The following is an 18,079-nucleotide window of genomic DNA, read 5'->3' on the forward strand; positions in this document are numbered from 1 at the left end:
AGTTGCTCCTACTGAGTAATTATGTATAAGCAAAAGCACTGTGTGCATAGTTATCGTAATACAGAAATCCAGAAAATGGGCTAGAAATATAAGGAAACAACCTTATAAGGTTGTAAGTGATTCTCTTAGTGCAATTTGGATTTTACATTTCACCAGAACATGTCTAGATATTAATCATCATGCTAGACAAATAGAATTCCAACATCCCTAGTTGCTTTTATTTTCAAAAGACAAGTTTAGGAAATCAAGCATTTCTAAAAAAATGTTCCCATTGCTGCCATTTCATGAGAAGATGCTAGAGAACTTAGCACACTTTTGCTCAGAGCAGCTGTACTTTTTGCATTGTTCCTAGCCCAAAAGTTAACCAGCAGAAACATTCCAGGCATTTCTAGCATATATTTAGATTTTGGGACACAAAGGCATCTCTCATGTATATTCTTTAAATTTATCGATTGCATCACTGCAAGTGGAAGTTGTGCAACATTATTACTAGAGAGTTGGGAAACTACTCCCAGAAATCTTAGAGGTCTCTTGGGAAAGCTTATGATGATTTCATCTGATGATCTGAAAACGAAGCATTCATGCCTCTGGAAGCACTCATTAGTAGAAACATGCTGTTGTATAGGTTATTAACAGGCAAAGAAGAGTCATGTAATTACGTGATTTAACTACCTGCTGCTTTTAAATAACAAAAGGTACCAATCCCATGGAATTAGAAACTGGCAACTTTTGTCTGTAGCAGCTTCTCTTCATTTTGTCAACTCTGCTAGTTCTGCCAAGTGATGGATAGAGATACAAATGAAAATTTCTCTTTAGAGAGGGACACATAGCAATGCTACTATGTGACACCTTGCTTTCTCCTAAAAATCAATGGCTGAACTGTTTCCACAACTTTGCACAAACTCCTTCAATTACCTGGAGATGAATTATAGCTTTATTGCTTTGAAAGTTCCTTCTCAGCTGGTTTACCAAGATTTTTACTGCAAGCTATGGTTTTGAGATTTCTACCTGTAGCTGCTTAAAATTAGGAATGTTACCCTGGGAATTCCAGTGACAACTGATTGCCAATTCCTGACAACGAGCTCTTAGCTCTGACCATGGGCTGAACATAAGTGCAGCTTAACAAAAAATGCCTTTGTATGTTTGGTGGCTTGCTTTTTCAAATCATTCTGTCTCATCCAGTAAACACAGAGTTTAATTTCTTAAGGCACTGTCGTGGTTTCAGCTAAGATAAGAGTTAATTTTTTTTGCTGTGTCTGGGTTGATGCCACGTTTAGGATTTAGGAGAAAAAAACATGTTGATAACACTTTCATGTTTTAATTGGTGCCGAGCAATACTTATGCTAAATCAAGCAAATTTCAGCTTCTTCTTTGCCCTGACAGTAAGGGTGCTGGAGGTGAAGAGGTGGTAGGGATCAGAATTGGAAGAGGTGACCCAAATTGGCCAGAGGGACATCTCACATCACAAGACATCAAGCAGAACAATAAGAGGAGGCATTGCCTGCGGGTTCAGCCACTGCTTGGGAACTGGCTAGGCATAAGTCAGCCAGGTGATGAGCAATTGCATTGTGCATCACTTGTTTTGCAGATCTACCCCTCTTATTACCATTGCTAATATTTTTCATTTATTTTCTGTCTTACTGTCTTCATCTCAATCCACTTGTTACACTTTAAAAATCATATCCCTCCATTCCCCCCACTGGGTGGGAGTAAATGAAGTGGTCTGTTGTGCTTAGTTGCCTTCTGGGTTAAATCATGACAGGAACTCTTGGCAAAACAAACAAACAAACAAAAACAAAAAAACAACAACAATAAAAACAACACAGTTCTTGAGGAATGTTCCTGTGAATTGGTAGAGCTTTCATTCTTCAAGTCAAACTCTTATTGTCAGAGTACAAGCTGTTAACTATTAAAACTTTATTTGCAGCAAACTGTTTGACAACTTCTGAACAAAAGGTGACAAACACTACGATTATGCTCGCATAAAGCAGAGATAAAAGGAAACAAAATATTGTGATTTGTGATTTTTCCAAGCCTTCTGTTACTTGCAAAGCTGAGGAAAAAAATATACCTATGATGGAGAAAAAAGAAAGATAAAAAGCAACTACTCTTTTCTGGGATACACATATACTATCTTGTCACCAGAACTAAAGCGTAACAGGCAAGGAGTTGCTCATTACTTACAGTAGTTGAGGATAGGTCCAAAGTACTGAGCAGCTAATATCAACGGATAAGCATTTGTAACTCAAGGAACAAGCAAACAATTGTTCCACCTTTGAAGTTGGATTAAGTTTCAAGGAAAGAGAGATTTGTCCAGGATTTACTAAGCAAATTAGCCTTTCCATGGTCTTTAATTTAAAAGCATGATTACATCCATGATTACAAGGATGAACGTTCAAGAGTTCATGGAATTTTGTAAAAGGCTTAATCTAGTTTCTCCAGCCCCAGTGCATACTCCACAATGTCTCAAATCCAAGGGTGGCCTCTAACTTAGATACTTCCTATGGCTTAGTCTTACAATTAGAAAAAAAAAAAAAGCAACAAATAAACAGTGTTGTCTGTGTTGATAGCTCTTGTAAAAGTTAATAGAACCATTTTACACACATACATATTTTTTTCTTGTCTAATGTATTTCATTCAAAGATCAAGAATTGTAACTTTCAAATATTTATTAGAAAAGTACCTTAAAGTATAATTCAGAAATCTGTAACTAAGTAATGACTGCTATTTTTAATACTCACTTTTGCTGAACCAGCTATAAGTCATCAACAAAAATACTGTTAATTATCTTTACAAATACCTGAGCTATAAAATAAAAGGTGATATATGAGAATATAAATATTTCATATTACAATTTTATTAAATCTTTATTCAAAATAAATTTAGATAAGTTTCTAGGATTTGCTCAATCTCCACACAATCATATCAGAACTGAGCTGAGCTTCTGCTACTTTCAAAGCCATTTTCTGGTATAGGGTACCATCCATCATTTCATTCATACTTAGCACACACTGTTCCCGCTCATTTTGAAGCTTCTCTCTGAAATGCTGAACACCATCCTCACTGTCCAGTAAAGAAGCCACAGGAGGATCACTGATTTTCCCACCAGGCTCATTCCACCTTGTCAAGTTGTTTTCAGCTTTACTTTCTTTTGAGGAGAGGAAACTCCTTGAGGTGAACATTTCTTTTTCCAAAGCCAGTGCTAACTGCTCAATAAGTACACCTTTGCTTCCAGATTTCAGGAGTTTTACATCACAGCTTGGTGGAAGAACTCTAGTAAGGCTATGAAGACACTGGAACAAGACAGTCAGGCTTCTGCAAAATAAGAGTACAATTATTAATGATATCTTGCATATTCAAAATTCTGTAGTGGTAAATATAATAAAATTACTTTAAACTGAACCAATGAAAATTTAGAATGTTTGTGGTTTTAAGTATTGTGTATGCAGTACACATAACTGCCAACAAGGATTCTCTAATGGAATGCAGACTAGCTGCTGTGTATCAAAAGATCTGTTGCTTCAGTAACAAATATTCAACATTAAGATACATATCCAGTTATGTGAGCATCACTTCCTTCTTTAAGAAACAATTCATTGCATGTAAAAATATCGTGATAACACAAAGTTGCCTAAGTATGCATTCAGGGGCAGAAAAAAAGATGCGTTCATATTTTGTCACCATCAATAGATATGCACTGCAGAGATATTAGGTGGCTAACTGCTGGTCTTTTTTGAACAGCCACTAGCGAGGAAGTATTGTGCTTAAAAACAATTAGATGTTCAAATTAAGAACCCTGGATAAAATAATGCTGGTATTAATCACAGGGAACCTATTGCCCCAGATGCTAGCATGATGCATTGACAGACCAGCATTCATTCTAAGAGAAACACAATTTGTCCAAAGTCCTATTTCCTCTGTTTGGCCAAATGAGCTCTTCAGAAGATGTCCTAAAAAATCATGTCCAAGAAAAAAAAAAAAAAAAAAAAGACAAAAAAAAAAAGCATCCTGTCCTGTTTTTTCTCAGTATTCCAAATCATGGTATCATATGGCAGGCTGCCCTGATGCATAAGCTCAGTGCTGGGTGCTCTTCCTGTGTGCTGTGCTTCTAACAGACTCAGCTATTTCATGCTACTTCCAGCCTTGGGAGATGTGATCTCCTGATTCTGGGTGAGAAAGAAGTTCTCTTATTTTTTCTGGGACACCAGTTGGTGAAGGCCCATCAATAAGAACTTAGATTGACTCTTTCCTCCAGTTTATTTTTGGTTCACTGGATTTATTATTCTTAATTATTCTGTGTTATCTCACATTCCTCTTAATAAATTAGTTTCTCCTATCTCAACTGGGTTTCTTCCTCTTCCTTCACCCCCCTTCTCTTGAGATGATTAACTCTTCAAACCACGACACATCCCTAAGTAGCTAGTTTTCTCACACTGATCAGTAAAGCTTTTCTATTGCAATTTACTTATCTTAATTTTCCACTACTTATCACAGATGTAGATTATTTCATTTCTGAATGGCTGTGAAGAAAAATTGTCAGTATACCTTCAATCTGTCAGAGAAATATTCTACTAGAAAAAGATCGACCCAATGAAGGGGGAAAAAAAACAACACTGAAAACACAAGTATAAACATACAGCTCATTAAGTATCGATGTGAAGTCAAATTGAAAATGAATATCAAGCAAACTAAGTTTCCAAAAGGAAGTTTCTACAAGTCTTGAGTTTTAAAAACATTACTCTTTGCTCTTACATGAGAGGCAACCAATTATTAATTGAACAAAGTTTTATCTCTTACTATTAGTTAGGGATTCCTAACTTACTTTATTTTATATATATGTATATATATGTGTGTGTGTATATATATTTTTTTGTTTTAGCTTGAACTCCTTAGGAAAAGAAAACTTTATCAGTACTTGAAAATCTCTTCTCACAGTAGCGTAATCCAGCTAAATCATAAATGATGGAAGTATTTCTATCTTGTTTACCTGATGTACATCATTTTATCCCAACAGTTTGACAATCTAGATAAGGAAATAACTGAGATTCTTCAGATTATTTCCTCTTCAATATAATGGTAGATAGAAAATAAAGTTTATCAGAAAAAATTGTACAAGTTAGACTAAATGCATGTTGCATTACTAAACTAAAAATGACAAAGAATGCAATTTAAATTGTCTAGCTCATTTTTGTTAAAAATAATCAACAGATGCTGAAAAAAACATATTAAGAAAAAATATGAAATTACTATGTATTGAAACAAATGAACAAAATGGTATCAATTGTCTATTAAAGGGGCCTACAGTTGTTTGGAATTCAGTGTACTAGCACAAAATTACATGACAATTCACGCTCTGACATTCTCATATCAGAAGTATCGCTGTTGGCTATGATGCCTGTAAGAGACAACGTGAAGATAATGGCATGAGCATAAGATGAATATTCTGTAAAACTTTTGACCAATTTTACCTGCAAAATAGCGTTAGAACTCCTTCAAATGGACTTTTCAGTGTCCAGCTAAAGACTGTACCGTAGATGTTTCCTGCTTTATGAGAGAATACCATGTCATGGCATTCCTTAAATGGAACACAGTCCATTTCTCCAAGTAGCCATGAATTTACTCGAGTCAGTGTGCATTCAGAAGACACAATCTGAAAGGAAAATCTGATAGATACTGCAAGGATCGCAACTATGTCTTCCGTGGAACCTGCAAGAAAATAATAATAATAAAGATATTTAACCTAAATACTTGATACTACTCAGGTTTAACGTAGAAGATGTGAATACATTTTTGATTCACACTCCCAGTGTTACTTGCAGTCTGTACCTGCATTCAATGTTTTCTTTGGAAAATTTCTTCTCACAAATATTCTTACACCTACTTCTGTTGAGCAAAATGGTTACCTGATTAACAAAGCTGCAACTATATAATAAGAGAGCTGTAAAGATAAATGTCACCTTGCCACGGGAACACTATTAATAGCCTCCTGTGACATTAAGATGGCACTTTGGTGTTAGCTGATGATATGGCATTAAAGGAAGAAATTAAAATTCGTAGCAAATGATCAAAAGGACATCTCACTACGTTAGCAGAAACCCAGTTCAAAATCAGTTCAATCAGGAACTTAAAAAGAAAAAAAGATATAGCGGAACTCAATAGCTGTGCAGATGAGGAAAAGCTTCAGTTACTTTGGTATTACTTAAAAAATAGTAATACTAAGTCAGGAAAAATAAATGTTATCTAATCAACAGTAATTACCTTACTTGTAGGAAAAAACAAGCTATATCTGTATTCAAATTTACCTTCAAAATTAACCTCTTGATGCACTTCAGCACCAGTACTGTAAAATCTTATAGCAGGTTTCAATTTTTTTTTTTAATTTAAAATGAATGGTTCTTCTGCTTTCTGCTTCACCCAGCTTTTAATTCAGAAGTCTGCATGTATTGAGTTCAAAGAAAGAAACATAATTACACCTTGAAAATGTAGATTAATCTCATCCAGAAAAAAAACAATCAACCACATCTTCATGAATCCGAACTCCATCAATCCATTTACCTGTACAGTAACTATTATCCTTGAGCATATTTACTGAATATTTCCCATTTGAAATATCTTCCAGACTCAGCAAAATTTTCCCACAGAGTAAAGTTATCCTTTTGCTCTTCAGAAAATCACCATTCCGACGTTTTTGTTTCTTTGCATGTAGTATAACTGTGCAACAAACACGATGAAATGCCAGTAGTGGTGAAAGGCTGGTAACAGCAGTGACGGTATTTGTTTTACCCAGCTGAGTCCTAGAACATCTCTTATGAAAATCTTTTTTCAGATCATTCTTGTTACGCAAGTCCAATTTCATCTTTTTCTGAGGGGGCTCAATTTGACACGAGGAGACAGATAACGCTGAGAAGACTTCGTTCACCTTAATGATTTTATTCTGACACTCAATAATTGGAGACATCAAAGAGAAGTCTTGATCCATCACTAACGACAAACTGATATCACGCACTGACCTGTGAAAATCCACATAAGATGACTGCACTCCCAGTTTGCATTTTGCTTTTTGATAAAAAACAAAAAAACAGTACTTTACAATATTTAGGACTACTACAAACTCCAATACTATTCCAAGTTAATTCAGATACCATGTAGTGTGTAAGTACTTATAATCTTAGATGAAATAGTCATTTGTATTAAGAGCTCCTAGGAATTAGATCCCTCACATTAACTGAAATAATTTGGACATTTAATTCACTCGGAAAATGTTGAACACTCAATATAACCCTTGCAGATACTCTATGACATCTGCATTTCATTTTTAAAGACTTAATTTTCTTTTAATAATGATAATAATAATAATAATAATAATAATAATAATAAAAGGACTACAGAAAGTAAAAATTCTGCCTCTTTGAGAACTAAAAGTTCTTGTAGTATTCACACTGTTTTTTAGGTATTCAAACAGAAGTGCATGCAGAAAGTAAAATAAAAGGTTTAAAATATGGTTTCCTTAAACATGAAGTAATTTTTCTGAAAGGCCTTTTGTTCATTCAATACAAGATTCTTTTGTGAAATCCTAGTAGTACTGTTCAGATCTTCTCTCAGTGAACAATTTACTCTAACAATTAATTCAATCTCAAGATGTCACTGACAACTGACAAGTCATACAAACATTCAGATTCCTTTATGGGAAATATCATCACCTCACAGTGTAATCTAAAACATCAACATAATCTTGCATTAGCAGGAAGCCCAAAAATAATCAATGAAAATCTCCACATTGGAGTTGAAAATAAAGCAAGCCCTTTTCTGCAAAACCACAGGCCCACAACCCTGGGCTCCTGGAGCCTACTACAACCTATTACAACCTTCTGTTGCTAGCCTACGAGGTAACCTTTCACAAATGACTTGATTTTCACGGATCAGTTCTCAACTATAAAAATGAAAAAGAGGGCAAGGTTGCTGCTGGTTTTAAAAAAAGTAGTTCAAAATCTTCTCAGGACTTCTGAAGCTACATAGGAATTAGGCGTTTCATTTTCAAACATAAAGTCACTGTCATCAAAGCTAAAAGAATAAACAGTGGAAAGGCAAAAACAGTCTTTTGCCTTGGTAGCTCTTAACAGAGGCCGTCAAGAAGACAAGGTCAGCTTGCTTGTAAAGTTATAGCAAGCTGGTAGTTGTGAAATAATACACCTACAGTTCTAGCAGAACAACCAAAGGGCCTGGAGAGGTCAGTTCCCTCACACTCACTTGAATGATTTTCAGAGGCAATCAGTACTCTTAAGCTTACCTTAACACAGTGTCAGCTACAATGCTTGTGAGAGTATAAGTCAAAAAGTAACTTCTAACTCTACCAAAGTTTACATTACATACTGTCTATCATAAGTTTTTTCTGTTGTCTGTGCTTTCAAAATGTACTCCAAATAAGCTCCCTCATCAATGGGGGAATAACATCACTAGTAATCATGACTAGAACTAAGCAACTGAAATGAGCAGAATAAACAAATCACTTTAAGGATAATAACGAGAACAAATCTTTTTGAAGCTTTGAATATTTTAAGCCTGCTTGTTCCATGTAATTTATATAATGCATAGGCTCAGAAAATACTCGATTTGATATCTGACTACAGCATAGCTGAATATAGGTAAGTCGATCAGAGAATTAAAAATGTTTTATTCTACATTTTAAGGAAATCATTCTATGAATGGTGAGATATTGATGCTTAGGCAGCAGGAACAGTACAGTTAGAACAGAGCTAAATCTACACCACACACTGATGTCAGTATACCTATGCTCATGTGAACTACAAAGAACCATAATTTTTGTCAATGAAAGCTCTGTTATAAATGCCTCCAGTAATGATGTAGTTATGTTGATGCAGCTGATTTTTGCCTAGATTATATATTTTTGGCACAGCACTAGAGAGACATGTCACAGCAACAATACTGGCAAAATGCACTTGAAATACTTCATACACAGATGTTGAAATAAGAAAAGTCAAATCTCAAAAATCCACTCTTTTTACTGCAGGGCTTTACTTGCAATCTCAACTTCTATTAAACTACAAAATGAAAATATTTTATCTATATACTTACAAACAAAATGATTCAGTTAGTTTTACTCCAACTACCAAGTTGTCACCCACAACACGTTGCCACAATTTCTCTATGAAGTGATCTTGAAGTTTAGGTGTCAATGATGGCTCTTTGCTAACAGAATAAGGTTCTTCCACATCATCCCAGAGACTGACAAGGCCTTCCTTACAGAAAAATATTTGTTTAGATAAATTAAGTGCAGATATCAGTTCTTTTTATACAGCATTACTTCATGTTCTACTATAAAATCTACTACATTAAATGAAATCTGTACAAACTAGTTTACTCTCTAGAATAGATTTAAGAGATAAATCCATTTTCTTAAAACAAAAACTATCATAACAAACAACTCACATCCCCTCTTTGTACACATTTTCTTCCAAAGGCATTAGAAGTTATATTATTAATTGCTTAAAATTTTGCTGCCTAAACCTGGTTGACTTGAAGGATACTGAAAGATGAAATAGATTTCAAGTAACTATGAGTCTTAGTTTAAGAAGCATACAGATATAACATTTGTCCAAATTCTGTCACCTTTTCAGCTCACAGTTCCCTCTGCCCCATTCTAAAATAAATTTTGCCTACAGAAATCACTGCTCATTCTTTCTATCATATTAGAGACAGGTATTTGACATACAGGTAACTGTACCAATTAATACAATACAATCCTCCTACTGTTGGTCATTAACTTACTGTTAAAGGTTACTTCCATGTACAAACCAGTCACCAGGAGGTATGGTGTAGATCAATTTCAAGGAAAAAATTAAATTTACTCTTAACTACATAAACTGTCAGGTTAAAATAATGAATCAGACTTTGTTTAAAGCAAATTAATGACTTTTGATAGAGGCAATTTCGACTGGTAAAAATAGAAAAAAAAAAAAAGTGTTGCTTTTTACCTTTTTTGCACTTGGTAGAATATGGCTTCTTCCTTCAACTAGATCTATTAGTGCTCTGCATGATTCAAGAATAACCCTCTTTTTGAGTTGTAAATGCTGCTGTAGCTCTCGAACAGAGGTGAGACCAGCCTGTAAAATATAAAAGTCGTCATTGGACACAGTCTGTAGTCTACTGCAAATAATAACTGGTATCAAAGCTACCAAGATAACCCTCAACTTTCCATTTTATGCAAGGATCACAATCCAATTTCTGATGTTCCTGAAGTAATGCTTCTAAAAATTGTTCAAGTCAGGTTACTCTGCTGCCAAAATACAAAACTAAGAATCTTGTTCTCTCAGTATTAAACTCCAAGTTTATCTTAATTTGAGAATATTCACATTAGATGTTTATGTAGATATGCAACTCTCTCAATATTGTTTTTGCTTTATTTCAGTATTAACATTATTTTTTATTTTTTTTTCAAGACATTGAAATGTTGACTGTTTTCTGCCTTACAGACAGTCAAATACATAGACAAGTTCCAAGGATTAGGTTATTATACTTTAAAATATTCTTCAAAAAGTATACTCTGGGAATTAAGTTCCTGAGAAGTCTGTTACTGTCAACAACAAGAGAAGGGAGAACAAAGCCTATCATTGGAAAGGAAAAACAACCTCTAAACTAATAAACAAATAAAAAAAGACATCCGATTCAGTCATCACCAAATGACAAGCCTGAATGAAAGATATACGAAGTAAAAGGAGTAATGCCATTTGCTCATGATGCAAGAGCAAAGGGCATTCAGAGGAAATGGAACCCATCATGATAAATTCTCTATCAAAATTATTTGCCACCTGTCAAACCAAGCATCACAAATACCAGACTCCATGAAATACTTCAGTGCCAGAACTGGCAGGAGAAGAAAAAGTTAAGAATAAAGAACAAAGATGGGAAGGGACTTTTTATGAGGGCACGTAGCGACAGGACAAGGGGAAATAGTTTGAAACTGAAAGAGAAGAGATTTAGACTTGATATTAGGAAGAAATTCTTTACTGTGAGGGTGGTGAGACACTGAACCAGAGAGGTTGTGGGTGTCGCTCTCTGGAAGCATTCAAGGCCAGGTTGGGTAGGACTTTGAGCAACCTGGTCTAAAGGGAAGTGTCCCTGCCTCTAGCAGGGGGGGATGGAACTAGATGATCCTAAAAGTCCCTTCCAACCCAAACCATTCTATGATTCTATTATTTTATATTTCTACAATCTCTTCCTAACTGCAGTCCACAGAATACCAAACCATTACTTACTCCTATTTGAAACTCCCAAGTAAGAAACTCAGGTACAGAAGAAAAACAAAAAGGAAAGTACATACAGAGAAACAGTCAAAATAGCCAAAGATCTACTGATCGATTCAATTGCTCTCCAGCGTGACTTTTGCAAGCACCTTTTTCCCCCTTCATAAAGTAACACAAGAATGACAACTGAAATTTATCACATGGCAAAAACTAGAGTAACACTCTATCACTGCTACTGGAACAAGGAAAACGTACACCCTTAGATCCATACCCAAGATGTACCAAGTAACAAGCAATTGTAGAAGTCACACTCTTTGCACCATGAAACAGAAAATAAAAGTGAATCATTTTAAAAACAGAAAATAAACATCCAGTTTAAAACACCGTAGTATAGAGCTGAACAAACAAAGCTGAGAGAAAATTCAGCACAAACAGTACAATGGATGAATCACTGTCAGAAAGCAAATTGAAGTGGAGGCTTAGTAGGAAGTAGGACAGTGCTTTGACACATTGCAATTAAACTTACAATATTCATAAATAAAACAATACTCATACATACAAAGCTAAAAATACTAAGCCAAGAACTTTTGGCAAAGGGCAGAAAATGGAAAGGAAGATTTACAATAGGCAGGACTAGAACTACCACGAAAAGCAAAGGTGAAACAGTGAAAGTAGACAAAAATGCTAGAGGAAAACATAATCCAGATATCTAGAGTCTGAAGCTGCTCTTTTATTAAAAGTCTCTATGGTTTCCAAGCAACTGAAATCTTTTTTGAAAAAGTATCAAAAAACTCAGTCTACAAAATTGTAGATTCTGTACAAAGGTTGTACAGAAAACAACTGTTTGTTACTATTCCTAATCTAAGTTTTAAAAATAAAATGTACAGAACATTTCTTGAATAACTTCCCACCCACCACCACCACCACATCGTCAGAATGGGAACAAATAAATTCTCAATTCAATAAATGATAGTGGAAAAAGCCACACAAACCAACCACTCCTCCCCCCCCCCCAAAAAAAACTTAAGCAACAAACAAACACAATGCCCTAAAACAGGCAAGCCAAGTGAAAGGAAAAAGAATTAATCAAGAGCCTGGCACTATAATTCTTGCTAAACTTTCAGCAGTTGATGTTGAATAGTCCTGTATTTATGTCAGAACAGCAAATAAAACCATGAGAAACACTGTAACCACAGATACAGTGTAGCTGCACTACTCTGCTAAAGAAAGTTCTCTTCAGAAAATAGTGTGATGATCATTAAGGAAAATAATCAGAGGCATAAAGGCTGCGGGCAGTAGCTTAAGACCAGATACATGATAAACACAGAGCAGTTCCAAAAATACACAAACTGACAGATTCTTGAGTTTCACTATCTGCAACACGCAACTTACACGCACTACTGCATATGAGTTAAACGCAGCCTATTTCAGTGTAGTGGATTGTAACACCTACCAAAGCTCTCATGTGGGTAAGAAACAACTATGCAGGCATAAAATGTTTTATGGGGTAGCAACGGAGGTATGGAAAAACATTGCATTTGCTATTTCTCTTTGCCCTAAAATAGGAGATACTGCAGAGGTTGTGAACACATGACAACTTGAATTTCGGTGACAAAACAACTCATCACTTTTGGAAATTTCCAAGGTAAGCAGGAACAAAAACACAAGAACATCTCTGAAATTCAGTTACAACAGATAACAAAAAGGCAACAGTACTTTACTATTCAGAGACACATACAGCAGAACAGAGATCTCAGCAAGGAAGCAACACTGCAATATTAAGGCTAAAAATCATATCTACACCTACTTCCAAAATTCATTGCCATGGCAATATCAAAGATTTTAAGCATTAAAAAATAAGAGGATTTTCAATATTCTTACAGTGCCTGGGTTAGCATGTGACTTGGAAAATGAGAGATCTACTACGTCTGAAAGAAATCTAGGGGAAAAATAAGACTTATGAAGGATTCTGTGTCTCCATCAGAAGGACTTTATCAGCAGCTGATACATAAGATCTCCAGTCAGTGGCTTGCTTCTATCAAAAATCAATAGACTGTGCAACACAGAGTATTCATTTGATTGTAACACATATTCAAAAAGCTGTAAAGCAGAAAGCCAGCCTGTGCATAAGAGGAGAAAATCAGAAGACAAGTTACATAAAACATTTAGCACTCAGCAGCAGGGCAGGCGATCTTCACAACGAAAGTGGAAAGAGAAAAAATAAGAGTTGGAAACTATTGAAGCTACCTATACTGAAGGATAAATAAGGAAAGAATATGGAAGCAAAAAAAAAAAAAAAAATCATGTTTAAGGTATATAACTATACAAGTCACGGGTAGAAAGTAATGAATTGTGAAGGAAACTTGCACTTCTGCATGTAAAAACCAATAGACCTTTATCTAGTGAGCAAGGTGAAGAACTGTAAATAAATAAATAGATAAAATAAAACAAATTTAAGGCTGCAAGGGACCTAGAGGTTCTCAAAATTAACCTAACTGTTTTCTTCTCACTTCCAGGAAAGATAAATCTGTTGTTCTCTATTCTCTAAATAACAGCTTCTATCCTTCAGAAGATGTATAGTATCTCTACATATCTCATTTGTCATTAGAAGATGATTTTTTTTTTTTTTTTTTTTTCCTTTTTCAGTTGTTTACCTAATGGACCATAATCCTCCTTTTCTTTCAGTAATAAACTAAACTTTTGCTGGCCAAATTCCTTCCTCTTAAAGGCTACAGATCAAACTAGCACCATACACTAAAGTTTTCACTAATTCATAAATGAACAGAATAATCACCTCCAATTTCATACTTAAAGCACTTCAAATAGAGTAACAACATTCTTACTTTGACTTAATCCATGATTTATGCTGTCTTCAGAAGTCATTAGTCCTTTGTTTGTTTTCAATAATCTTCTCATTTGGTCAGTTACTACTAACTTTGACCAAGGTAAACACAGACAACAGTGGCAAAGAACATCGAGGAGAACATGCTGGATGTTTACTAACAGAACTTAAACAAGAAGGCTGTATCTTCAAGTTTCACTAGCAGATGATATATTCCCACTGATTGCCTATATTCTAGCATGTATTATTCCCCAGCATGATAATACAAAGCTAATTAAAAGAAGGATACGGGTTTTAACTTTATTCACTCTACACTGCAATATTATGTCAATAAATCTGCCAGTATCAGGAAGAAAAGCATTGGCAGGTGATAAAATAACAATGGTCACTATTTTGGACAGAAGTTAAAACCAATTTGACTGAAGTCCCTAGACAAAGAAACACTTCATTCTTCCAGGAACAGCTGCTACTCATCAGCACTCTCTGGAAACCTGGCATCTCAAAATACGTCATGCTGAGCAAAAGAAATAGACGCTCTAATATTATGAAACTAGCATTTAAACATCCATGAGTAAAATGACTGTTACAAGGCTTTTGTAAGATGGCTTCAGCATTATCACAAAAATTTAATTAAAATTAAATTAGATTCTTCTAATTACTTAAATGCATTTATAACAACCGAATGAACTGAAACAGACTACCACCAATTCAAGAACGGATACTTAATAACATTAATTTCTCCCTGCACCACTTCTCCAATAAAAATAGCATTATGAACCTCACTCTTTAGACTAACAATACAGAAAATTAATTTGGAAAAATATGAAGGCAGATTTATTTAACACAGACCTGTAATCTTGTTTCAAGAGCTTGGATGGTAAGCAAACCATTCTCTTGTAATCCTTCTGCAGCAGGAACATCGTCTTTATAATTAACACCACTCTAAAAAAAGAAAAAAAAAAAAAGCCAAAAAAAAAGCAGCATAAGTATTTAAAAAGCTGAATGTAAGGTACAGGATACTACACATCATTAATTAAAAAAAAAAAAAAAAAAAAAGTGAGGAAACCAGAAGAATAGCCATGTTCATTTTTAAAGAAAAATCTCGTCTTCATCATCTTACGGATTGATAATATATAAAAGAAAGACGCAATTATAAGACAGTAATTAACATGCACTACAACCTTAATTTTCTTAAATAAAAGCTAAGCATTACAAAAGATCTGTATCTGAAGCATCTTCGACCGTACTCCCAGAAGGATGCTGATACTATCCAGAAAGTAGAATAATCGCTCCAGATAATTTATGTCATTATTCAAACAGAGAGTATTATACTCAATTATATTCAAACTTCAGGGCATTTCACAACAAACATCCAATTTCACTTAGCATCACTGCTTTAATCATTTCTCAAGTTTTTGTTTTTTTTTTTAAACGCACAGACTGAACAGCTCAGAAAAGGCAAATTGAACTTACTTCATAGTTTATCTTTCCAAAGTCCATTATTTTAAACATATTTAACACATCTGTATTGGATTCATCATTAAACAGCAGTAGCAGTTGCTCAGTTCCAGAACCAATAAAGTCATCTACCAGAACAGACTTCACCTTCTGCCATTTGGAAGTAACCTGCAGTAGAAGAGCTTTTAAAACATACATATTTGGAATCTTGTATGTGATCTTGTTAAGACAAAGTTTGCCTTTCAGATAAGACAAGATTTCATTTCCACTGCATCTTCTTGACAGAGTATTACAAAAACCTAACACTTAATTCTGTCCCTACATACTTAAGGAAAAATAAAGTGAGGATCTCCTTGTCATTTCTGTGAAATAATGTTTTTTGACACAGAGAGGGAAAACTCAAAAAGCTTATCAATTCCAAGAAGTTTATGCTTTAAAATAATAACAGTTAACTATGATTTTAACCTAAATATCACAAGCACATTCATATCTGTCTTAAGCTTAAAATTCTCATATTATTGATTTTGTTTTCAGTAGAATCTACACATCAGACTCATAAAATGTAGCACTAAACATTAGATTTATTTTCAAGTATATAAGAGAGCAGTGAAAGGAAAAAAAAGTATATACTGAATCACATGATATCATAGAATGGCCTGGGTTGAAAAGGACTACAATGCTCATCAAGTTCCAACCCCCCTGCTATTTGCAGGGTTGCCATCCACCACACTAGGATGCCCAGAGCCACATCCAGCCTGGCCTCAAATGTCTCCAGGGATGGGACATCCACAACCTCCTTGGGCAACATGTTCCAGTGCGTCACCAACCTCTGAGTGAAAATCTTCCCCCTAAAAACTCATGCTTAAGCCAGGTTATTTTATCAGAAGTTGATGGGAAAGACAAAAAGCAATAAATCTTGAACACGTAGCTTCTCACTTCGGAAAGAAGGATAGAAACAAAAAAGATGCAGTAGGAAAAGGTAGCTACTTAAGGCATAAATACCTGCAAGTTCTCTCTCCGTACAACACATACATTCCCAGATGAAAAAGATACAATAAATAGCAAATCATTGCTAGTGGTTACAGCAGTTTTTATTAAACATGGTTTTTCATAAGGAAGCTCACAAACACCTTTAGGGACACCATCTTGGAACCAGATCAGTTGATTCTTGTTTGTGATGGCAACAGCTGATATTCTGAGTTGTTTTTTCAGTCTCTCACTCTTGCAGACACAGATAGAAGACACTACCCTGCTGTAAGCATGAGGCATAAAGCATGTGCCGGTCAGCATTTTCTGCATTTCAATTGCATATCCAAAGAACTCACTGCCCCAGATGGCTCTATCTGAAGTGCAAAACTCATCCCCATCTTCACTCTCAGGCAGGCAAGCAGCTCTGATCCCTAACACAACAGTGCCTTCACCTTCAATTCCCCCTGTCCACACAACTGAAGAAAGTTGAACAGGAGCGGTCAGAACCATGCAGGTATCAGAAGAGATGTAGAACAGCTTGTTGGCATGCCTCCATAGCGCCGAGGGGCCAGCAAACAACCTGACATCCTCTTTCAGCTCATAATCCAATTTAAAATGACAGCACTGCTCAAACCGGTCGGAGCTATGAAGCAACAGTAAAAGGTGCTCGAAAACGCCGTCCTGCTTTTTCACTTTCATCAAAACACAGGGAAGAACAATCCCTGTTTTGGAATGCGTGGCACAGTCACAGCAAACGATTTCAGTTTCTGAGTACTTTGCGCGCATGCTAAACGCCCCAGAGGACATCTGAACAAACAGCTGAGCGTCTCTGTCAAATGCCATCCTCCTGACACACAGCTTCACTGTTTTGTCAGCTGCTCCCTCCACGTGCTTTGTTTTCGACAGCTGGAAGACGAGAAGCTCTCCATTGTAGGACAAGACGTGCTGTGGCTCACTCAAGAGCATCTTTATTCCTCTGTACGTGCATTCCCCTACAAGAAAACTCTATACCTCTCCATTCCTGTCAGGTTTAGCCCAGCTATAAGCTCTCCCCCTGCAAAACGAAAGCAGAACAAAAAGTAAAACGCTTTGCAAGCAGCTGCGTTAACCCTCAAGGAAAACGCCATATCACAAAGCAATGACGCAGACTAAGCGAGAATACAAAGCCAATAGTGCTTCAATAACATAGATGAGGAAGGCGTAAGGCAACGGTGCGCCAAAAGACTTCCATAACAAGTAACGGGTTAAGTTACAGCCCGCCAGCAGCCAGCCCAGTAGCAAAATTAAAGCTGACCGCACCGCTACGCCGCCCCCGCCTGAAGGGACCCACCCACACAAGCCACCACGGGAAGACCCGGCCTGCGGGGCTTCACCCACCTGCCCGCGCCGCAGTGCCGGACATGACGGGACGAGGAAAGCAACACAGGACGGAAGCGAAGGCAATCCGCGCCCCTCCGAAACTCGCGCCAAGCAGCGCATGACGGGAGAGGAAGCAGGGCGTAGGAAGGCGCGGCCATGACGCTAAGGGGCGGGACTACTGAGCGCCCGA

The 18,079-nt window shown here is 36.1% G+C and overlaps 1 protein-coding gene across 1 annotated transcript; it reads right to left on the bottom strand.

The window, feature by feature from the left end:
• Positions 1 to 2,787: 2,787 nt before the first annotated feature.
• FANCB (FA complementation group B) lies at positions 2,788 to 17,995 on the bottom strand. The gene is made up of 9 exons (XM_042867707.1): positions 17,908 to 17,995; positions 16,564 to 17,584; positions 15,577 to 15,729; positions 14,953 to 15,045; positions 9,993 to 10,121; positions 9,094 to 9,257; positions 6,556 to 7,010; positions 5,469 to 5,706; positions 2,788 to 3,315 (listed from the first exon to the last, which is right to left on the bottom strand). The coding sequence occupies exons 2-9, from the start codon at positions 17,494 to 17,496 to the stop codon at positions 2,895 to 2,897; spliced, it is 2,586 nt and encodes an 861-aa protein (XP_042723641.1). The 5' UTR covers positions 17,497 to 17,584; positions 17,908 to 17,995; the 3' UTR covers positions 2,788 to 2,894.
• Between the last annotated feature and the right edge of the window lie 84 nt (positions 17,996 to 18,079).

This window comes from Lagopus leucura, unplaced genomic scaffold, assembly GCF_019238085.1.
Source record: "Lagopus leucura isolate 7727_CA_CO unplaced genomic scaffold, USGS_WTPT01 Super-Scaffold_100001, whole genome shotgun sequence".
Lineage (NCBI taxonomy): Eukaryota > Metazoa > Chordata > Aves > Galliformes > Phasianidae > Lagopus > Lagopus leucura.